We start from the raw sequence: 23,707 nt of genomic DNA, 5'->3' as shown, positions 1-23,707 counted from the left end.
ATCCTTAAGAATCAATTTAACTAAGGAGGCAAAAGACTTGTACAATGTAAACTATAAAACATTGCTGTGAGAAATTAAAGGCGGCAAATGGAAGGACATGTCATGTTCATAGTATGGAAGACTTAATACTGTTAAGTGTCAACCCTAACAGCAATCTATAGAACCAGTGCAATCCACATAATCATATATCTGATAAAGGATTGATCTCCCGAGTATATAGAGAACTCCTACAACTCAACAGCAAAACAAATAACCTGATTCAAAAATGTCAAAGGACTCTCCAGAAGTGATACACAGAGGGACAATAGGCATATGAAAAGACACTCAACCTTATGAATAATCAGGGAAATGCAAATCAAAACTATAACAAAATACCACCTCACACACATTATGATGGCTACTATCATAAAACAAAACAAAAAAACTCCCCCAATAAAACAGAAAACAAGTTCCATGGGCTAAGGGAGTGAGGAGCGGGGAGTTAGTGCTTCATGGGGACAGTTTCAGATTTACAAGATAAAGAGCTTGGAGTGGATGTGGTGGTGGTTTCACAACAATGGGAACTTGCTTTATAATGAACTAACTGTTCACTTAGAAATGGTGAGTTGTTAGATTTTGTCGTGTATATTTTATCGCAATAAAAATACCTGGAAAATGGTAAATTGAGGGTCTGCCAGACCCTACTGCTGGAATAATAAAGGTGATTGTCTTCGGTTCTTGTCCTCCTTCATGAACTTGCCCATCGCTCCCTGCATCCCGTGGGAAGGCTAGTTAACACCGGGTGTAGATAGGGCGACTGCTGAAGTGTGGTGACTGGTGGACACAGCGCAGTTTTGTTTCCTTTTTCTCATCCTTGACTGAGGATCATTTTATTTTATAACATCATCTTTTGAGTTTCTAAAGTATATATATTAATTTAGTATATATATTAATATATTTATATATATTAATTTAGTGCTAATTACCTTAATTTTAGAAATGAACATAGAATATTTATAATGTTCTAATGTGGAGAAGTTTGCATCGTTAAAATAATATGGCACTACTGTGAACACTGCTGTCATCAGCGGCATAAAAGAGGAAACCCCACTATGTCTTCAGGTTGGCTGTCCCTGGAAGGGCTGCCCACTCTGCTGACGTGAGCTTCCTGAGGATGAAACCTATTCTTTCCAGCAGCAAGGCAGGGCTTCATGCGTGTGTGTTAAATGGATGTTTGAATGACTTAGTTCATGGATGCTCTTTTGAACATTACAATCTGACTTTCATGGTTTTAGTAGTCATGGCAACGTATGCAAATTATGCTTCTTAGATACTTATGTCTAAAACACCTGCATTCTGTCTTTTGTATGTTCCAGACAAGGATCTTAACTAAATTATTGGCAGTAGCCATGGGAAAAGAATGATTTAAAGATATTAGGAAATAAAATGATCAAGTTTTAGGGCAAAGAAGAGGAAAGCTTCAAGATGATCTTGTAGTAGAGTATTGGTGATTTTACTAACTTGATAAAGAATTCTGCTGAGTGAGCAGAATCTGTAGATACTATGTTTAACACCAGGAATATAAATGGGAAGGATTTTATCCCAGATGCCTCTGTTAACATTTTGCTCATGCCTGACCAAGCCGTGGCACAGTGGATAGAGCCTCAGGCTGGGATGCAGAGGACCCAGGTTTGAAACCCTGAGGTCGCTGGCTTGAGCCTGGGCTCACCAGCTTGAGTGTGGGGTCGCTGGCTTGAGCCCAAGGTCTCTGGCTTGAAGCCCAGGGTCGCTGGCTTGAGCAAGGGGTCACTTGGTCTGCTGTAGCCCTCCTAGTCAAGGCACATATGAGAAAGCAATCACTGAACAACTAATGTAACGCATTGAGAATTGATACTTCTCATCTCTCTCCCTTCCTGTCTGTCCCTAGCTGTCTCTCTCTCTGATTCTGTCTCTGTTAAAAAAAGATAAAAGAAGAGAGCACATTTTGCTCATGTGCTTAGACACTGTACCCAGTGTTATGCCCATAGATGTTCTCAGGAAGGAGCATGCCATCCTCTGCCTGGAGTTGAGGGTGGGGGTAGGTCACACAGATCCCACTAAAAGGTAGTTGGCATTTCATGTTTGTAGTATAAATAGATGCAAGCCTTATATTCAGCATTGCACTCATTTGTGTTAGTTTCCTATTAGTGATTGAAATGACTTAGTGAGTAAAATGATTCTCCAAACAGACACTTTTTTTTTTTTTTTTTAAACAGAGACAGAGAGAGGAATAGATAGGGACAGACAGACAGGAACAGAAAGAGATGAGAAGCATCAATCATTAGTTTTTCGTTGCGACACCTTAGTTGTTCATTGATTGCTTTCTCATATGTGTCTTGACTGCGGGGCCTCCAGCAGACTGAGTAACTCCTTGCTCCAGCCAGCGACCTTGGGTCCAAGCTGGTGAGCTTTGCTCAAACCAGATGAGCCCTCGCTCAAGCTGGTGACTTTGGGGTCTTGAGCCTGGGTCCTCCACATCCCAGTCGGACACTCTTATCCACTGCGCCACCGCCTAGTCAAGCTGAAACACTCACTTTTTAAAAGCTGGTGATCTCTTCTAGCTTTCTCAGGATTGGGGAGCATGGATGCCACTTTTACTTGTGGAGAAATGTAATCTAAACTTTATTGTTTCAAACAAGCTTAGTTGTTTATAAAACAAATGAAAACGACATTTCATCATGACACTGACTGCTGCATGGTTGAATTTTGGGAAGTAACATTTGTAACAAGACCCAAGTCTGCAGCAGGCCTAACTGTTGGGTAGAGCAACAGTGCAGCCCCAATAGTGAGACTGCCATGGGCCTCCAGTTACAGCTGTGGGTGCAGCCTGGTTTTGGTTGCTTTGCTGTTTTTTATTGTATTCAGATTGTATACCTTGCAGGTCTGTAGTGATGAAATGAATGTAATATAGAACTTTTCTTTGCTAGTTTTGTAGGAAATTGTGAGATTGATTTGGAGATCAAGAGGTATTTTTGTAGAGCTGGTGTGCAAAGTATACAGGTAAGATGCTTTTTCTTTTAATTTCAGTTTTCTAAAATTCTCTGTGTTCTATTTTAAAAGAAAATGGTGAAGTTTTTATTAATCCAGAAATTTTTTGAAGTTACTATTTTTCCTGTAGGTTCTACTTGTGGTATCTAGTCGTGCATTCTGTCTTCTGTCAGTAACTAGCTGTGTAACTGCGTGCTATCACATGTTTTGGTTTCCATTTGCTCTTAGATTCATGGCACAATGCGGGTGATCCTGGAACCACTGATTGGAGACATGCCCTTAGTGGGAGCCTTGTCTATCTTCTTCCTTAGGAAGCCAGTAAGTTGATGTTTATTTTGTTCATGTCTTCCTTCTCACTGACAAGAATGTGAGCATATTGAAGGGTACATAAAGTGGACACGCAGCCCTCTCCGTATCTCACTTTGTCCCTCTGACACGTGAACCCTGTAAGTTCATACCTTTTTATGCCCTAACGGAGGCTTCGTCTCTTCTGAAGGACTTTTCCTCACTATAATATGTTTATCACAGAAAATTTGAAAACAGGCTTTCTTTTTCAGTGTAGGTTTGTAATGAACACTCAGTGCCTGTCACTGAGTAAGATTTATAGAGAGTTGCTCACTGAATCCTCATGCTCTATAGTGAAATAACAAAATAGTTTCTTTTCTACTGACCAGGAACTGAGAGTGTAGTCTGTCCAAGTCAGAGAACCAGTAAATCTGGGAGCCTGCATCCGGCCCAGCCTCATTGGGCAGGACTGCTGTTCTCACCCTGTCCCCCCGCCCCACGGACAGAGCTAGAGCCGCCGTCTTTCCCACACACTGCCTGCTTTTCATGGCGTGTTTATGAACTGCAGTTTGTGTGCTAGGTTTTTTACTGATTCACATTCTAACACTTGGTTACACCATAATATATATTTCCCCTATAGATGGTTAGCTATGTATATTATTTCATTTTCTTGTTAGAAGAGGTCAATACTTATTAGCCATAAAAATGAGACAATAAAAATTTTATTTCTGTTGAGATTTCCCCTTACCTTGCTCTTCCCCTTCAGGGAGCTTTTTTTTTTTTTTTTGTATTTTTCCGAAGCTGGAAACGGGGAGAGACAGTCAGATTCCCGCATGCACCCGACTGGGATCCACCCGGCACGCCCACCAGGGGGCGACGCTCTGCCCCTCCGGGGCGATGCTCTGTTGTGACCAGAGCCACTCTAGCGCCTGGGGCAGAGGCCAAGGAGCCATCCCCAGCGCCCGGGCCATCCCTGCTCCAATGGAGCCTCGCTGCGGGAGGGGAAGAGAGAGACAGAGAGGAAGGAGAAGGGAAGGGGTGGAGAAGCAGATGGGCGCTTCTCCTGTGTGCCCTGGCCGGGAATCAAACCCGGGACCCCTTGCACGCCAGGCCGATGCTCTACCACTGAGCCAACCGGCCAGGGCCCCCTTCAGGGAGCTTTTACCCCTCTTCCAGGTGGCTCCTTACCTACATGGCCCCTCCTCACCAGACTCCTGCAGCCTTTGATTGGTGCCTTGGCTCTTTCTTCAGTAGTCTTCTTCCCAAGGTGCAAACTGACCCACCAGGTGTGGTCTCTCAATTGCAATTGTTCTCAATGGGGTCTCTGTCCCCAGCCTCACTTCCTGGTTCTATCCCATGGACATTTCAAATTCCACCCACAGAGAAGGGTTATAATCCAGGGGTAGTGCCAGCCCTGTCACCTTTTACCACCTCCTTCATCTTGTCCTTCTCCACAATGCTGTCTCTGGCCCTGTGTCATTCCTTCTCAGGTCACCACGTTTCCTTATTCCTCCCATGGTGCCCACATAGTGCTCCGCATTGTAGCGCACTCCTTGTTAACTCTTAGCACTGCTGTGAAAGTGTCTGGTGGATGAATCAATCTGTTTCCCAAATATCTTCACGAAATGCCATTTTGTTACCTTCAGTGAACCCTTTCTGGAGGTACCATTAATATCATATATAGTTTAAAATGGGAACCCTTACTGTATAATTTGATCCAAATAATACAAATTATTTTTGTTGGGTTTATCTATTTTAGACCAAACTATAAGTGGTACTTACTCTGTATAAAAGCACAAGAAGAATTAAATGTTCTCACTTTCTGTTTCCACTAACATTATTGTTCTCATTTGCCTTCCATTACTGAAATAATGGGCTCATTTTGAATGTATTTAATAACAGTAGTCCCCCCTTATTTATCCATGTTTTGTTTTCCATGGTTTCCTGTAGTTGACTGCGGTCTGAGAATATTAAATGAAAAATTACAGGAATAAGTCATATGTATTCAAATGTGTGCCATTCTGAGTAGCAATAGTCCCATGCTGTCCTGCTTTGTCCCACTGGAACATGAGTCACCGTTCGTCCAGGTCTCCAGGCTGCACAGGCTCCCACCTGTTAGTCACTTAGTAACCATCTCAGTTGTCAGATCAACTGTTGTAGTGCTTGCGTTCAAGTAACTCTTATTTTATAATTCTTCTGTTTTATATTAACTATTGTTGTTGACCTCTACTGTGCCTAATTTATAAATGAAACTTTATCATACATATTTATTTATAGGAAAAAACATAGTATATATAGGGTTTAATACTATCCATACTCTTAGGCATCCACCGGGGGTCTTGGAGCATATTATTGTATTCCCCTCAGGTTAGGGGGATTGCTTAACACAAAGCATGGTGAAATTCAAAAGCTGTTAATGTAACCTTTGTGTTAAATTTTAACTTATTGAAATTTTGAGAAATAAAGAGATCCATAAAGATTTCAAATCCATGTTTTTTTTCACATACAAGTTATATAAAAGCCAGTATGTTTAAGAAACTTCTTTCATTGGTAAGTAGAAAAAAACTAACCTTTAGCAAATTTTTGAGTATTTTTAATTTACAAGGAATTTTTAATGATTTAACAGAGGACCCTTTTTCTTTTCTTTTTTTTTTTTTTACAGAGACAGAGAGTCGGAGAGAGCGATAGATAGGGACAGACAGACAGGAACAGAGAGAGATGAGAAACATCCATCATCAGTTTTTCGTTGCAGCACCGTAGTTGCTCATTGATTGCTTTCTCATATGTGCCTTAACCATGGGCCTTCAGCATACTGAGTAACCCCTTGCTCGAGCCAGCAACCTTGGGTCCAAGCTGGTGAGCTTTGCTCAAACCAGATGAGCCTGTGCTCAAGCTGGCAACCTCAGAGTCTCGAACCTGGATCCTCTGCATCCCAGTCCAGTGCTCTATCCACTGCGCCACGCCTGGTCAGGCCAGAGGACCCTTTTTCAAAGTTCAGAATCCAAATCTTTAAATAGTCCTTAGAACTTAGTAATATTCTTCCTTAGTGTGGATCTTCTAGATTTATTTACATTAAAAATAACCTCATAATATTAACTTCAAAGTGAAGTTTTAGGGCTCAGAAAAGAAGGATGAGGCTGTGAAAAGTTCAGAATCATTTGTTTCCTTATATGGTGAGTAAAATCACCAACATGCTTTGGAGAGAAGGGAGTTTTTTCAGTTACTTTCAACTGGAAAATATGAGATCAGAATTCACTCCTGGCTGCCAAGTAATTCTTTTCACTCTAGTGAAAATTACAGCTACAATGATTTGGGGTTTTTTGATTATCTGGATGATTTGGAAGCAGAGTGCAGAGACCCTTATGGAACTTGTACACATTTTTCTACTGATTGATTTGTTTAGATCAGGGGTCGAGAACCTTTTTGGCTGAGAGAGCCATGAACGCCACATATTTTAAAATGTAATTCCATGAGAGCCGTACAACAACCCATGTACATTACACATTATCCAATAAAAATTTGGTGTTGTCCCGGAGGACAGCTGTGATTGGCTCCAGCCACCCGCAACCATGAACATGAGTGGTAGGAAATGGATTGTAATACATGAGAATGTTTTATATTTTTGTTATTATTTTTTTTATTAATGATTTGTCTGCGAGCCCGATGCAGCCATCAAAAGAGCCACATCTGGCTCGCAAGCCATAGGTTCCCGACCCCTGGTTTAGATTGTGTGTGTGTGTGTGTGTGTGTGTGTGTGTGTGTGTGTCAGAGACAGAGAGAGGGACAGACAGACAGGAAAGGAGAGAGATGAGAAGCATCAATTCTTTGTTGAGACACCTTAGTTGTTCATTGATTGCTTTCTCATATGTGCCTTGACTGGGGAGGAGGGGCTACAGCAGTGCAAGTGACCCCTTGCTTAAACCAGCGACCTTGGGGTTTTGAACCTGGGTCCTCTGTGTCTCAGTCTGATGCTTTATCCACTGCGCCACCTCCTCCTGGTCAGGCGTGTTTAAATTAGTTTTGATAATGTGCTACTTGTTCCAAAAAATCTAAGCAAAACTTGTAAAGTCTTGAACTTTTGGAGCCCAGTAGAAGGCAGTGTTGTGTGACAGTTAAGTGAGACTCGGTGTCATAGCATCTGGTTTTCCACTCCTGGTTCTTTCTCTTTCTACTTTGTGCTTTGAACAACTTAATTTCTCTAAGCCTCAGTTTTCCCATTTGTAACACAGGGATTGCAGTAATACTTACCTCACAAGATTAAATGTGAAGATTAAATAAATGTCAGTGGATGTAAAACACAATACAGTGCCTGGCATTTGCAAGTCATTGTATTTTAAAGAATTTAAATATCTTCTGCCTGACCTGTGGTGGCGCAGTGGATAAAGCGTCGACCTGAAAATGCTGAGGTCGCCGGTTCAAAACCTTGAGCTTGCCTGGTCAAGGCACATATGGGAGTTGATGCTTCCAGCTCCTCCCCCCCTTCTCTCTGTCTCTCCCTCTCCTCTCTAAAATGAATAAATAAAAAAATAAAATAAAATAAAAAATTTATAAATACCTTCTGACATATAGGTTGAGCATTCTGGTGGGTCCTGACACCAGAGGTAAGTACAAAAGCTTGGATAAAGGTTCTGGTTAGACCCAGAACAAGCCAGTGTCTATTCTTGGATGTGCCTGTGGAATTGATGGCCACTCACTCCTGCTAACTTGACGGTTGTTGGGGTTCCTCTGGCATACACTGCTAGGGGTGTTTTAGAATCCCCAGGTCTTTTTCAGATCTGTCCCAGGTGTACTGATTAGACTAGAGTGAATGCAGGAAGTTCTCTCCAGAACTTGTCCAGGACATGTTCAGGACTTGCTCTGAATGTGTTTATCCTCATGGGAGCCCCTAGCCAGCAGAGGACATGCCTCCCGAGTCTGAACCACAGGTTTGTTCATCTGTAAGATGAAAGTGACATCTTCCTTTTAGAGTGATTGTGAGAAGAAATTGAACCTATTAGCTAGGACAGCAGCAGTTGAGGTACCTTAAGCAAAGGAGAGGGAAAAGAAGGGGCTTTATTTTAAATTAAAGGCAGCTTCTGTTGGTGCCTCATGAAACCTATGCAGGCAAACGTTGCCTTGTGATGGTCTCCCCGGGCATGTTCCACCTTTGCTTTGTTCTCCTCACTGAGGCCAGATTCCTCTGGTCCTCCAGTCCACATATCAGAGTCATGGCTGCCAGTGCTCCCAAGAGGCTGCTTGTCTTCCCACCTTCCTCTGTCTTTCCTTCCCTGCTCTAGAGAGTCAGATATGGACCTAGACTGGTGGGAGTAGTAAGATTACAGTGTTGGAACCAGAAGCCGATTCTGCAACCCTGCGGAGGAGGGAAGAGTGAGGTGGAAAGGCAGGCTGGGCAGATAGGTTCATAGAGGAGTCCACCGGACCAGGAGGGTTTCACACTACTCCTCACACTAAGTCACCAGGGAAGTTAGGAGGTATTTATCCTGCCAGATGTTCTCTGAGGTTCTTGGATCTGTGGCTTGGTAGCTTTCATTAGTTTGGACTCTTGCCCCATCCCAGGGGTGGGGACAGGGGAGCTTCGTGTTATCATGGCCTGTGCTGGGTCTTGGGGCTGGTGTTCTTTTAGTGATACTGCCCCTCTTTGTGCCTGCCTCTTTGGTGGGTCTTGTGCAGGCTGGTTTGCATGTATGGATCCACCATGGGATCTCTGATGATCAGCGCTTGATTTTGTCTTACCTTCCCCAAAACATACAGACATCTTCTTTTCCTGTCCCCCAGCTGCAGTGGGCCTTTACCTGTGTGTCCCTTCCCCAGTGGCTTCTCTTCCTTACATTGGAAAGTGGATCTTGTATCTCCAGCTGTGGCTCTCCCCACCCCCCCCAGCTCACCCCTGCAGGAAGTGCTCTCATATGTCCCCAGGCTTTGCAGCAGCACACTGCGGGCCCACCAAGTGGGTTGTTCATGCCCTAAGTCTGTGGATTTCAGAAGGTTTACACTGTCTTGCCCATACTTCACGTTTAGCAGTGAGGAGCTGACTGGAATTGTCTCATCTGCCCTATGGGTCTGTGTCCTCCCCTCAGAGCTTCCTCTAAGGAAGGGTTTCAGGTTGGCTGGTGGTGCTGTCAACTCAGCTCTTCTGTAGATTCTTTTTATTTTTTTTTTAAATTTTTCCAAAGTTAGAAGTGGGGAGGCAGTCAGACTCCTGAATGCGCCCAACCAGGATCTGGGATCTACCCTGCATGCCCACCAGGGGGCAATGCTCTGCCCATCTGGAGCATTGCTCTGTTCCAACAGGAGCCATTCTAGTGCCTGAGGCGGAGGCCATGGACCATCCTCAGCATCTGGGCCAACTTTGTTCTTATGTAGCCTTGGCTGCGGGAGGGGAAGAGAGAGATCGAGAAGAAGAAGAGGAGGAAGGGTGGAGAAGCAGATAGACGCTTCTCCTGTGTGCTGTGACTGGGAATCGAACCCTGGACTTCCACATGCTGGGCTGACACTCTCCGGCTGAGCCAACAGGCCAGGGCCTCCTATGGATTCAAGAGTGATGCTCTTCCTAGTTTTCTGCATCCCAAGTGGAAGCTGGAAGTCTTGGGAGCTTTAAAACATAAGAAAACTAGGCCCTGGCCGGTTGGCTCAGCGGTAGAGCGTTGGCCTGGCGTGCAGGAGTCCCGGGTTCGATTCCCGGCCAGGGCACACAGGAGAAGTACACATCTCCTTCTCCACCCCTCCCCCTCTCCTTCCTCTCTGTCTCTCTCTTCCCCCCCCCTGCAGCGAGGCTCCATTGGAGCAAAGATGGCCCGGGCGCTGGGGATGGCTCTGTGGCCTCTGCCTCAGGCGCTAGAATGGCTCTGGACGCAACAGAGCGATGCCCCAGAGGGGCAGAGCATCGCCCCCTGGTGGGCATGCCGGCTGGATCCCGGTTGGGCGCCATGCGGGAGTCTATCTGACTGCCTCCCCGTTTCCAGCTTTGGAAAAATGAAAAAAATATATATATAAATAAATAAATAAAACATAAGAAAATTGTTCTCTGTTCCTGAGATTAGCATTAGAGAGAAGAGCAGAGGAAGGCCACGTGGAGGAGACCAGGAGAAGCAGCCAAGATGGTGGAGTCTTGAGTGAGAGGCCAATTTGTGCAGAGTTTGTGCAGGGAGAAGGAAGGAGATGGGGAACAGAGGTGAATAAGGCTGGTGAGCTAGAAACCTTTGATTCTAGGAAACTCAGATAAGTCAGTAGCTTTGTGAGCACTGAATGAATGGGTTTTGGAGCCCAGTGTGTGTTTTTACTTGCCCACCAGGTGCAAGCTAGGATTAAAGATGATGGCCCATTAAAAAAAAAAGAAAAAACATAAGAAAGTTATTCTTGATCTTTACCACCAGCCCAGATGGACTAACTGAGAAACACTGGAGAAGGGCAGACTTTTCTGGTGATTCATATCTGTACTGCAGAATTAATGCAGTCAGGATGTCCAGTGTGTAGTAAAGTGTTGTAATAAATTGTTGCTATTGTCAGACTATAAATTCTGCTTATGTCTGTCAGTATATTGTAGAAGAACAGAGAGGAGGTGGGCTTGTGTGTTTTCATGTAATGCATGGATACGGTGTTCCAGGTGAAATGTGACCTGCTTGCTACTTATTCTGTTTATCATAGAAGAGCCACAGCAGCCCAAGATGGTTTCCTGCCTTAGGAAACACGACTCCCTGGCTCTTCAGTTTCCCGAAACAGATCTGAGTCATACAGATGCAGGGGGGACAGGGCCACTAATTTTAGCTGCTTGTCCCTCCTCGTGGGTTCCTCCTTCTGTCCCTGTGTGGACTTTCCAGACTCAGCTTTCAAACCTCTCACACTCATTCAACATCCAATCATATGCTCACACTCATTTTCATCAACTCACGCTTGTTCTGACACACTCTCATCTACACTCACTGCTCCCTCCTTTATCCACTTTGGGTGTTTCCTGTACCCCAGCTTCCAATGTGTTCAGGGACATGTCAGTTCTCCTTTCAGGGCCTTGGACGTGGGGCCTTCTGTCCTGCATTCAGATCTCTTTTACTCACACCCAGCTTGAGGCTTGTTCTTTCCCAAATCTTGCACCTGCCTCCCTGGCATTTTGTTTCTCTGAACTTGGGTAGCATTCAAATAAGCAGATCTCATCATTTTGACAAGGGTCTTCTGAGTAGGTTCTTTGTTGCTGGACAAGTTTATAATCTCTGCTTATAATCCCTTCCAGGTGACCTGCCCTTTGATGGGACCTCTCATTAGTCTTGGTGTGTTTAAGTGTTCCGATTCTACAGGATGCTCCAGGCCTGAGATCTGCTACTTTTCCAAACTCTCTGGTTCCTCTTAGTGGAAAATGCATGTGGAGATGACAGCTAGGGTTGAGGAGATGGTGCCTCCTGGGCTGTCTCTGTTTCTAGGCGTGTTGTATCACAGGGAGGGGAAGCATGAGTCCATACTGCCACTAGCCATGCATGTCTCATCTTGTTTCTCTTTTGCTGAAAAATCTGTCTTTCAGGACTTTTAAAACTATTTGCTTTCAGTTTTGGTCTTTCTAAGAAAACCTGGACCCCTCTAGTTCATGCTTATTTATAAGCAACCACTTCCCACAGGGATTTGAGCTGGAATGTGTTCCTCCGGCTAGATGGGTAATAAGATAACACAACTTCACTTAGAATTTCTTCCACAAATATAAGCACAGGTAAGCTTATCATGTGTAATATCCATTTTGATAGGAAAAGCAGTGTTTCTAATCAATATTTTTTACCCATACACATCCACTTAATGGAACCATAGCCAACTATGTAGGAATTATTTTAAGATAAATACTAGAATGAACAAAAAGCCCCAAATGTTGAATGTATAGATGGAACATGTCCCACTAGTACCAGCGAAATGCAGATTGAAACAGTGGTAAAGTACCATTTTTTTAACTGCCAAATGGACTGCTTTTTAATCTCTTTTTGCTGAGGTTATAAAGAAGGGACATTTTCTTACACTTTTGGTAGGAATGTAAATCAGCACAGTATTTCTTCATGGTAATGAGGTAGCACTAGCACTATCTGTGTAAAAAAAAAGATCATGTATCTTGACCAGAACTTCTACTTTTTGAATGCCAGTTTGCATGCACATACCAGAACATGTAGTACATGAAAAGATTCACTGAATCTTAACTTAATAAAAGAGAAGTTATATATATTCTAAATGCCTATCAATAGGGGGATGGGTATATAAATTATTGTATGATTTTACCGGAGAAACTATGACATTATCAGAAAACAAAACACCGGGCAGCTCTCCATGTACCAATGAGGGGTGGTGACAGCCTTGATGTTTTACAAAGTGAAAAACAAGGTGCAGGACAGTGTTGGGTTAGTGAAGAAACAAACCTGTGTAATTTGGTTTGATAACTGGAAATAACTTAAATAATATTTTGTCCCCCTCCCCCCCCCCTTTTTTTTTTAATTAAACAGCTTTTAGAAATTAACTGGACAGGATTGACTAATCTTCTTGATATCCCTGGACTGAAGTGAGTATGCTGTCATGTGCTCTGGTAGCTTGTCGATGGTGTAATGTGCCTGTCTCTTCCAGGCCGACTCTGCCTTCACAACAGCTGGGTTCTGTTCCCATAACCATGTGGAGATAGCTGTGCCCTAATAAGCAGACGCAGAGTGGTTTCAGGACTTCAGGCTGAGTCACTCACCCTTCAGTGCACTTTTGTTCATCATAAAGCAGCTCTTCAGTTTAGGTGTTTCAGAACAGTGGCAGTCTTTTAATATCCTACAAATTAATTTTTAAATTTGGTTTTTATTGTTTTCCCATAAAAATAAAGAAAACTTTAAAAATGATTATGTGTTTCAAAACTAGCCCTTTCTGGGTTCTTTTCAAGCCGTAGCCATTCCTGCTTGGGTGGCAGATGTCAGTACTGAACCTGGGAGTCAAGGGGCGGGGTGAGAGGCCGGAAGTTCCTGCATCATTCCTTTGCCAGTCCAGCAATCCAGGGTCTGAACTGTAAGGGTTTCTACTTGAGCATGTTAGCTATCAATCTGACATCCCTCCTGGGAGAGAAGTGATGTCCTCCTGTCATGTCATGGTCTATACATTCTACATGGTGGAAGGTGGTTGCAGCAAACCTGTTAGCAAGCAAGTTCTGAGATTATGGCCTTTAAACCTGCTTTTGCTGGTTTTACTGCTGGGGGCACCATTTGAAGGTTAAAAAGTCATTACTTACTGGTTAAAGTTACATATGGTCCTAAGCAAGGTAAGATCTTATCCTTGCACTTGTACCCTGAGCTTGCAGTGAGTGTTTGTTATTACCACTGAGTGATGGCGACTTGCACTCTGTCCCAGTGGCTGTTCTTGTATATACAGTTACTTTACATCTGAGAAGTAACATCTTTTAAGAAGTATATTTAAAACTTAGCAGTTCCTAAGGTGTTCTGTAGCAATGAAACGTCAGTTATGTATTCTTTCTAAGATGCTCACATACATGTTACTTCTCACATACACCCAAAGAATAAGCAAGAAATATACTAAAAGTGTGTTTGTTTCTTTAGCCTCCACAATTTTATTCCTATTCCTGAGTTCTCCCTGAAGTGGTGTATACTATTTTAAAATTATTACAGTACTCAGTACCCAAATGCAGTGTGAATAAACCATAAATTCCTTTACTTCCCTGGTAGCTGTGCATATACTGTATAACAAGAGAGAAATTTAATGTAATAAACGTGGGATAAGTAAATGGATGTTATAGTATTCTCTGAATTTTTATGGGCATTTGAAATATTTTATGTTAAAAAAATAAAATGAAACATGTTCGTTATTTAGTATTAAATCAATGGTAAGGTTATATAGGAATGTAGGAAGTGTTATTTAGGATATTATGAAATGTTGCCAGAATGTTACCTTCTGCTCTCAGAATAAATCCTCCATAACAGGCTCTGTCAGCATCACAGCTGACCTACTAGCCTGCTGGTTTCAAACTTGTCTTGGACAAGAGACCCTCTGACTCTGGAAATGGGTTGTAGTACCATGTTTTTGTTGACTTTGCTGCTGAAGGTGATAATGAGAGTGTATGTGTTTGATAACTATATTGTTCTTTTTACCTCCCACCTAACAGTGGTTTATCAGATACTATCATTTTGGATATAATATCAAACTATCTGGTGCTTCCCAATCGAATCACTGTTCCTCTCGTCAGTGAAGTTCAAATAGCCCAGTTGCGGTTTCCAATTCCAAAGGTAAGCATGTCCTAGCCTCCGTTACCACTTAAACATAGACGTGGAGGGACAGTTCACGGTCCTGGGTGTTGTGACCTCATGTAACTTTCCATTTTTCTCCTAACAGCCCCTGCCACATGGATCATGGTGTAGTAGGTAGTTTGTCTACTACACTGCTTAGGAGATGGCTAGTGTGCATCTATACCCCACCGGGGAGCCTCAGGTCATGAAGGACAGCTGTGATAGCCTACTTATCAGCTCAGAAAGGCATACTATCTATACTTACAAATTGTAACAGCCTTGTCTCAGCAATGGGAAAAAAAGTTTCTCTTAGACTGAGAGTTTAATGAGTAACACGGTAGAATATAAAAATACATACCTTCTTATGCTGATTGGGTCAAGATATTACCCAGGAATTTTTTTAAAAAGGGTTTATGGGGGCCCTGGCTGGTTGGTTCAGTGGTAGAGCGTCGGCCTGGCGTGCAGGAGTCCCGGGTTCGATTCCCGGCCAGGGCACACAGGAGAAGTACACATCTCCTTCTCCACCCCTCCCCCTCTCCTTCCTCTCTGTCTCTCTCTTCCCCTCTCGCAGCCAAGGCTCCATTGGAGCAAAGTTTGCCCGGGCGCTGAGGATGGCTCTGTGGCCTCTGCCTCAGGGGCTAGAATGGCTCTGATTGCGGCAGAGCCACGCCCCAAGATGGGCAGAGCATCGCCCCCTGGTGGGCATGCCGGTTGGATCCAGGTCAGGCGCATGCGGGAGTCTGACTGCCTCCCCGTTTCCAGCTTCGGAAAAATACCAAAAAAAAAAAAAAGGGTTTATGGGGAGAATGCTACCCTACCAAAAGGTAATCTTACCGTCTTGGTTTGCCTTGAAAGAAATGAGTGAATATTTTTATTTTATAAATTAACCAACATTTTAGGAAAAGTGAACTATGTTTAAAGTCTGTGAGTAGTAGGTATTTCAGAGTTTGATGACAATATTTTGTAAAATTGTTCTAAATATCTAGCAAAGTAATCAGTGCATACCATGGGCTTGGTGACAGGTCTGACGACACATTTTGTGTGTTGGTGTCAGTTACTATAGAATCAAAGCTGGATTTCTCTGTGACCCGCAGGCCCCTGCCGTGCAGTGTCGCTTTGGGACCTCTGCCAGGAAACGTCTCCCGAGGAGTCAGTGACTCATACCCCCCATCTCCCGTCTCTGGCCTCCTGTCTAAACAGTCCCACTCAGACACTGCTTTGCTTTCCCTGAGCGCTTCACACATCTGTTCCCTCCACACCGTGTTTCTAGGATGGCCAGTCAGCACCCAGCCAGCGCTCCTGTCTGTCAGATGAACTGGTGAGCAGTCGGTGCTCTTGTCTTTTTCAGGGTGTTCTAAGGATACATTTTATTGAAGCTCAGGACCTGCAGGGGAAGGATACTTACCTGAAGGGACTTGTCAAGGGAAAGTCAGACCCCTATGGAGTTATTCGAGTTGGCAACCAGATCTTCCAAAGCAAGGTCATCAAAGAGAACCTGAGTCCAAAGTGGAGCGAGGTGTATGAGGTGAGGCACATTTCGGCTGTCACCTGGCTTTGTCCCCAAACCATGTTTGTTTCCACTTCTTTCACGCTGTGCTGTGGTTAATTTAGGTGGCAATTTAGATTCTTTTTTGCTTTAACTTCCTATCTTTAAAAAGTATGACACCTTTTGTCCCTACCTTACAACATTCTTGTCATGCGAACACATAATAAAATTTTAAACCTTAATTACATAAAGCTATCACAGTAAACAATTGGCAAAATTTCTTCATGTGAATGTTTTATGTTTATTAACCCACATAAATATATGCAAAATGAGATTATACACTGTGTTGTAAATTTTAATTTAACAAACCTGGACATGCGTGCATGTCAGTAAACATACATGGACCTGGTTTATAATGGCCATTCTACTATCATTTCTTTACGCAGAGAGATCTCAGCATTGGGTTCAGCATTCTAACTAACCAGTGCTGTGCAGGCGTGAGGTGAATATATGTTCTTGACATGGCTACCTTTTCCATAGATAAAGCTCTTCAAAGTGGACCAGTTGCACCAAAAGTTACATGTGTTTGAAAGCAGAACGTTCTCCAGAGTTAGTGCAAGTTACACTCCACCAGCTTCTCAGCCCCTCTGTCCTGGACTCTGTGATCTCTGAGTGGTGCTTATGGTGGTTGCTGATTCAAGGGTAGTGTCTAAGAGGAGCCTGCACCAGGCTGTGGGGCTCTCCTGTTCTGGAGCCATGACCTTGGCCCCCTGAAACGTAACCTCACCAGAAACAAATACAACAGACTGTTACTGTGTGGGCCTATGTTTTCAAATGAGAGGTGTGTGTGTTGGCCCTGAGAAGATGTAAGTTCTGTACAGGGACTTACTGCTGGAGAAAAATACGTGGTGATATTTGCTATACTCATCATACTCAGTAGATGACAATCTTAGTAAAAATGTAAAATAATCACCAATCATTAATTTTTTAGGCCTTGGTCTATGAACATCCTGGACAAGAATTAGAGATTGAGCTATTTGATGAAGATCCAGACAAGGACGACTTTCTAGGAAGGTAAATTCTTCGTGACTGAGTAGATTGTAGGATCTCTGTTTTTAATAATCTCTTAAAACTGTAACATAACTTCAAAAATAGGTTTGAGTACATGTTGTATATATTTTTACATGGCTGTTAGATATAACATTTGTTTTACCTTAGGCTTCCTAACACATATTTTATTCCTAGAAAGTTGTACATGTAAATAAGAGAAGGAAAGCTTCTAGATCTGTGTCCATTACAGCAGCCACTAGCCACAGGTACAACTGAAATCACTTTTATAATTCTGGTTGCCCCATTTTATGTGCCAATAGCCACATGTGGCTTGTGGCCCTGCAGGCCAGAGCAGCTCTCCAACCTACACACTATGCAGGCAGCTTTGCTCTAGATTGTAGAAATGGGTTTTAAACATTATCACTTCATTGGGGTTTTTCTGGGAAGGAATACTAATTTACTTGGAAAAAATTAATATTGATTTGTTTACTTCCACTGAACAGTCAGTACAACTGAAAAAAGATACAGGAATTGTTGATATTGGACAGGTTTGTCCTCCTCATTGCCTGGTTTGAGGTCCAGTACCTGAACCTCAAGTAGCACCTCAAACCCTGTGTGTGTCATGCTATGACTTCAAAATTCATTCATGAGACAAGGAGTGACTAGAAGATTTTAAGCAGCACAGTGAACAGATTCAGTTTGTATTTTTTTTTTGACAGACAGAAGGACAGATAGGGACAGACAGATAGGAAGGGAGAGAGATGAGAAGCAACAATTCTTCGTTGCAGCTCCTTAGTTGTTTATTGATTGCTTTCTCATATGTGCCTTGACTGGAGGGCTCCAGCCGAGCCAGTGACCCGTTGCTCAAGCCAGCAACCTTGGGCTTCAAGCCAGTGACTTTTGGGCTCAAGCCGGCCACCATGGGGTCATGTCTATGATCCCATGCTCAAGCCAGCGACCCTATGCTCAAGCTGGCGAGCCCGCACTCAAGCCAGCGACCTTGGGGATTCGAACCTGGGTCATCTGCATCCCAGTCTGATGCACTGTCCACTGCACCACCGCCTGCTTAGGCATCAGTTTGCATTTCAGTGAAAACACTATAGATGGGATAATCCTGACTGAGACTCGAGAGTGTCAGAGCACTGGGAGACTTGTACAAACTAGGAAGGAGATGTGGGGCCTCCCTTGTGACAGATCAGGGGAGGAGGGAGGCAGAGTATTGGGGGGCAGAGAGGAGGGCAGCTGCAGGAAACACAGAGTGGCATCATCTCGTCTTAGTCATGTTGGCCCCTGGGGGTGGTTGGTGCCAGTCTTTGCAGTGGAGCAGGGCTGTTTAGCACGGTTGTTTTCAACCATTTTACACTTGGGGACCAGTGAAAATAGAATTATTTCAGGGACTGCTAAGGCAGAAATCACACTGAGTGTAAGCAAATTTGACTAAGGTCATTGGATCTATAATCTTCATTCAACATCAAGGGGATTAACTCTCTTGTGGATTGGCATGAAATTTCTGGTGAACCGGTTCGTGGATTGGCGGTTGAAAAACACTGGTTTAGTGGACATGGAATGGGCTGTCTAGACGTGCTGAGTGAGGCTCTGTGTGGCTCCAGATACATGATGGTCCAGAGTGAGGAGTGAGGTGGGGAAGGTAGTCAAGGCCTGGTTTGAGGTCCAGTAACTAAACCTCAGGTAGCACCTCAAACTCCCTTTTTTCTCTGCATACTTGGCTGTCAGCTGGAGCTTTTGGAAGACGTCTGTTTCTTGATGAACTATATCATTTTGTTGCATCTCTGGAGTCCCTGTTCATAGACAAATGTGTAAGGTTATTGCAGCTGTAAGACGTGTGTTTCTATGTTCTAAAGTTGTGTGGTTTCTCTAGTCTCATGATCGATCTGACTGAAGTGGAAAAGGAGCGCCTTTTAGATGAAGTAAGTTTTTTGTGAGTCTTATTCTACTTAATGGGCATTGACTGAGTGTTTACTGTCCCATGCCCCCAGTGTCCTGAAAACTTAACACTTGCCTCTCAAATATTGGGAACTTAGGCCTTTTTCTAATAGAAAAGTGAAGTGTTTAAGAGCCAAATTATAGAGTATGTTTTGAGTACCTACCATATGCTAGACATATATATATATATTTTTTGTATTTTTCTGAAGCTAGAAACCGGGAGAGAGGGTCAGACTCCCACATGCGCCCGACCGGGATCCACCCGGTATGCCCACCAGGGGGCGACGCTCTGCCCACCAGGGGGCGATGCTCTGCCGCGACCAGAGCCACTCTAGCGCCTGGGGCAGAGGCCAAGGAGCCATCCCCAGCGCCCGGGCCATCTTTGCTACAATGGAGCCTCAGCTGCGGGAGGGGAAGAGAGAGACAGAGAGGAAGGAGAGGGGGAGGGGTGGAGAAGCAAATGGGCACCTCTCCTGTGTGCCCTGGCCGGGAATCGAACCCGGGACTTCTACACGCCAGGCCTACACTCTACCACTGAGCCAACTGGCCAGGGCCTGCTAGACATTTTTATAAAGGTACAACACAAGCCAACTTCATTTCAGGTGGGTGTGTGCTCTTCCTCAGGAGTCCAGGTTGCAGCCTGTGAGAAACTCTCTGTAATTAGCATTTTAAAGATGCTAGAGTTCATAGTAGAGGGGGCAATCATGCCATCGATGGGAAAAGGTCACATGAAAGGTGTTCTATAAATGCAGTGGGACTTGGCAGCAAGCAGACACCATTTCAAACTGGGTATTGCTATCGGAATGAAAGTATACAAAAGGGAAAGTTGTGGTGGCTTATAAAAGATGGGTAACATTTGGATAAGTAGAACACAACTAACCACGTTAGCGTTGCAGTCTGCTGCTTTCAGAGTAGCATGTGCTCCCCATGGCTGTCAGTGCTCACCAGGAGAATATGAGCATGTCTGTTGTCACAGCTGGCTCTTCCTAACACTAGGAGTGTGGGGACTGTCTTCAATTAATTGCTTTGTGGTATTTAAGCTGAAACAGCTGTACACTATTTTATTACTAGTATGTAGTGAGGAATAAAAACAAACTTGCTATAACTTGTTTGATGTTGGAATTTAGCATCTGGGCTCGATGTTATATTATCTTATAAATTTTAATCAAGTCCATATGTGGAAGCCAGTGGAGCTGGGAGATGTTTGAATCCTTACATATAAATTAGGGGTGAAGGTTACTCACCTCACAGAGCTTTGGTGGAGTTGACGAATCAGTGTTGTGAATCATTGTGATGGTCTTGGGCAGTAGGCAGGGATCTGCGAGTTTCATCATGTTCTCATTCAGAGAGCTCAGGGCCTGGGGCAGAGGGTCCCGTCCTCAGCATTAATGAGTGCCATGGGCGCCATAGGTAGCGAGCGGCTTGTAACATTGTGGAGACTGTTTAATTTGAATGTTGATTCAGGAGAACTTTTGCTGAACCTGCACATTTTGTCTTCAGTGGTTCACCCTAGACGAGGTTGCCAGAGGAAAGCTGCACCTGAAACTGGAGTGGCTCACACTGATGCCACATGCTGTCCACTTGGACCAGGTGGGTGATGTGTTCCCGGCAGCTGAGATCAGTTCCTTCAAATTGTGTTGCACTGTGGTTCCAAAAACTACAGCAGTATTTGGATTATTGTGTTATAAGTCACTGCAGTAGCCTCAGAGATATATGAAAGATAATAAATTTTTTAAAAAGAGATTCGCAGGACATTTACACTTGTTTTACAAGATCTTCAAATCTGGTGCATGATATAGAGCAGGGGTTTGGTCAGCCACAGATCACTACGTGCTTCCTTTGACTTGGGGAGAATCTTTCCTGTTTCCCCTTTCTGCTTGCACGTATTGGGTGGTTTATTTTCCCATTTTGCTATTTTCTTGAGCGTTACAGACATAATCGGGTAGCGAGAGTCTAAAACTGTGCGGAAACGTGCCTGCTGAGCCTCTTTTCCTCTCATAGGTGCTGACAGACATCAGAGCCGACAAAGACCAAGCCAACGATGGTCTTTCCTCTTCTTTGCTGATCTTGTATTTGGATTCAGCAAGGAACCTTCCGGTGGGTAGCACTGTGGAAACTCGCTGGGGTGCCGATCTCCACACGGTCGCCTTTTCTTACTGCCGTGTTTTCTCATCACTTCTGCCCAAGAGCAGCAGTGGAGAGGAGGGGTGGTGTAACTTCATGTTTATATGTCTTTTTGATCGGTCAGGATGTTCAGTTATTTTTACTCTGACATGTTTTGTAAAGGAATCTCCAATACAGAGGAGATTCATATAATTTCCTAGTAGTTAGGGAAGAAGATACTTTATAGAAAAATCACTAATATTAGAATTTAGTTGTCTAAAGGGTCTGCTCGGCATGAGAATAACACAGAGCACCCCTGATGACTAACTGGAGTTCACCCTGACCTCACGGCTGGTGGTGGTGGGGGCTGAGTGGGGGGTCGGAGCTGGGGGCACGGTGCAGTGCAGACAGGCTCACGCTGCCACATACATGACCGCTGCGGCCCAGGGTGGGTGCACCTCATTTGCATCAGAATTGTTTTGCTCTTAGAAGGATCCATAAAGTACAGATTTTATACGTAATGCTTATAACTTAGGGAAGAAAAATCATACATTTTCAGTTGGTGAGGCTTGCTGTGGTCTTTCACCGCCATACTTGAACCCCCCAGTTTATTATAAATGTTACCTTGTTTTGGTAATTTTTTGAGTGCCATTCTCTTGTTCAGTAGATGGTCATTCTTGATTTATTTCATTGTGTCAAAGGCCAGTTTTGTTGAAGGCAAAACGGCTGCTCCCAGATGTAGCGGTTTTCTCCCAGGATGATGTTACATGCTCAATCACCCAGGTTATGTGTGCTTGTCCCAGAACCCTTTCTCCCTGTGGAGACACACAGGTCAGAGTGAACCTTGGCCCTTTGTGCCACCACAGTGTCTCCCCTGAGCCTCAGTCTGGTTTCTCTTTACTGTGTCTAGATGGTGTCTCCTTATTTCGTGAAATACACACCTCACTTCACTTTGGCACTTTTCAGGGTTTCAAATTGTGCATCACTTGGGCTTTGCTCAACACATAGTAAATGTACTTTGTATATTGTTACTCTTTATTTAAAATTTTTAAAATTAAAATCTGATCGAGCATTTATTTTTTTTTAATGCTGAGAACATGTAATTGAACTCTTTGTATGTAATTGTATGTATAGTTGACCCTTAAACAACGTGGGGGTTAGGGTTGCCAACCCCAAGTCAAAAATCCACATAACTTAAATCAGCCCTCTGCTTCTGAGGATTCTCAGCCCCAGAAGGAAACACAAATGACCCCAAACAACATGGGTTTGAGCTTTGTGGTTCCACTTGAACACATGTTGTTCAAGGGTCAGCTGCAATTACTCTTTTTTTATTATTATTTTTTTTATTTTTCTGAGGTTGGAAACGGGGAGGCAGTCAGACAGACTCTCGCATGCACCTGACCGGAATCCACCTGGCATGCCCACCAGGGGGCGATGCTCTGCCCATCTGGGGTGTCACTCTGCCACAATCAGAGCCATTCTAGCACCTGAGGCAGAGGCCACAGAGCCATCCTCAGCGCCCGGGCCAACTTTGCTCCAATGGAGCCTTGGCTGCGGGAGGGGAAGAGAGAGACAGAGAGGAAGGAGAGGGGGAGGGGTGGAGAAGGAGATGTGTGCTTCTCCTGTGTGCCCTGGCTGGGAATCGAACCCGGGACTCCCGCACGCCAGGCCGACGCTCTACCACTGATCCAACTGGCCAGGGCCTGCAGTTACTCTTTAATGACAGTTTCTTTACTTGACTTTAACTTATTTCTTTTAAAGTATTACCTTAACCGTTTAGCCTGTCTTCCAATCTGAAGTCTGTGGCTTTATCTGTTATAATTTCAATTTGAGGGAAGTTATTACTTAACCTTTGTACAGAATTACTTAGGTGGTAGAACTTTTTGTTTTTAACCACATCATATTTGTTATTAAGTGTTTTTATCCTGTTTGTTGGAAGTGAATCTGTGGTATATTCGTGAATAGACAAGAAGGGACTAGGTTGCCTTTCACAACTGTGTTTTATCAGATTAAATTGAAATTTGAATAACATCACGTAAGCAAAAAACCCAAGTGTGAATTTATTAACGTTCTGTTAAAGGGCGCTTTGTGTATCAGTGTGCTTAGGCTTCCAGACATAAAGGATTTTCGAAGCACTGCTGCCCTGCTGGGTGTTTAATTTACACGGAGGCTGTGCTGACCGGCTCTCCGACCTGTGGGTTCTTTGACTACATTTTGTACTCCTGTTTACTGGGGCTTCTGTGTCTGCATTGACCACAATCCACCATTCTTTGCTTTCTCCTCCCATTTCCACTTTCCTAAGAGTATCTACGAGGGAAACTTTGGGTGTGGCTACTTAAAAGAGAGGCGAGCCTCGGGACTAGTATTTTGTGAAAATACTACCTCCATCTATAGAGCACTATTTGTGAGTTCTCTGGTGTTTTCTTCCTTGTGTTTTAATGGAGACTGCGAGAATGTGGACTGGAACCTCTAATACCTTCTCACTGGTGGAATGGTGTGGCATGCTCTTTACTTTTCTTGCACAATTTCCATTACTCTGTGTGCTTGTTTTGTAAAATGTAACGCTACTGTAACTAACATTGGTCACTACATCTTATGATGA

The 23,707-nt window shown here is 43.8% G+C and overlaps 1 protein-coding gene across 4 annotated transcripts in view; it reads left to right on the top strand.

Moving 5' to 3' along the window:
* Positions 1–23,707, top strand: part of ESYT2 (extended synaptotagmin 2) — a 76,151-nt gene that overhangs the window by 26,203 nt on the left and 26,241 nt on the right. For 3 of the 4 annotated variants that reach the window (XM_066385720.1, XM_066385722.1, XM_066385721.1), the window contains exons 5-13: positions 2,946–3,018; positions 3,235–3,324; positions 12,756–12,811; positions 14,402–14,522; positions 15,871–16,047; positions 17,000–17,082; positions 18,938–18,986; positions 20,503–20,592; positions 21,004–21,099. In XM_066385720.1, coding sequence (XP_066241817.1) covers positions 2,946–3,018; positions 3,235–3,324; positions 12,756–12,811; positions 14,402–14,522; positions 15,871–16,047; positions 17,000–17,082; positions 18,938–18,986; positions 20,503–20,592; positions 21,004–21,099 — 835 coding nt within the window. Of the gene's footprint in view, positions 1–2,945; positions 3,019–3,234; positions 3,325–12,755; positions 12,812–14,401; positions 14,523–15,870; positions 16,048–16,999; positions 17,083–18,937; positions 18,987–20,502; positions 20,593–21,003; positions 21,100–23,407; positions 23,510–23,707 lie in introns of all 4 variants that reach the window. The other variant, XM_066385719.1, reaches the window with a different exon arrangement.

The sequence above is a fragment of the Saccopteryx leptura genome, chromosome 5 (assembly GCF_036850995.1).
Source record: "Saccopteryx leptura isolate mSacLep1 chromosome 5, mSacLep1_pri_phased_curated, whole genome shotgun sequence".
In the NCBI taxonomy this organism is placed as follows: Eukaryota; Metazoa; Chordata; class Mammalia; order Chiroptera; family Emballonuridae; genus Saccopteryx; species Saccopteryx leptura.
The sequence above is the reverse complement of the archived record's forward strand: the minus strand, read 5'-3'. Positions and strand labels throughout refer to the sequence as shown.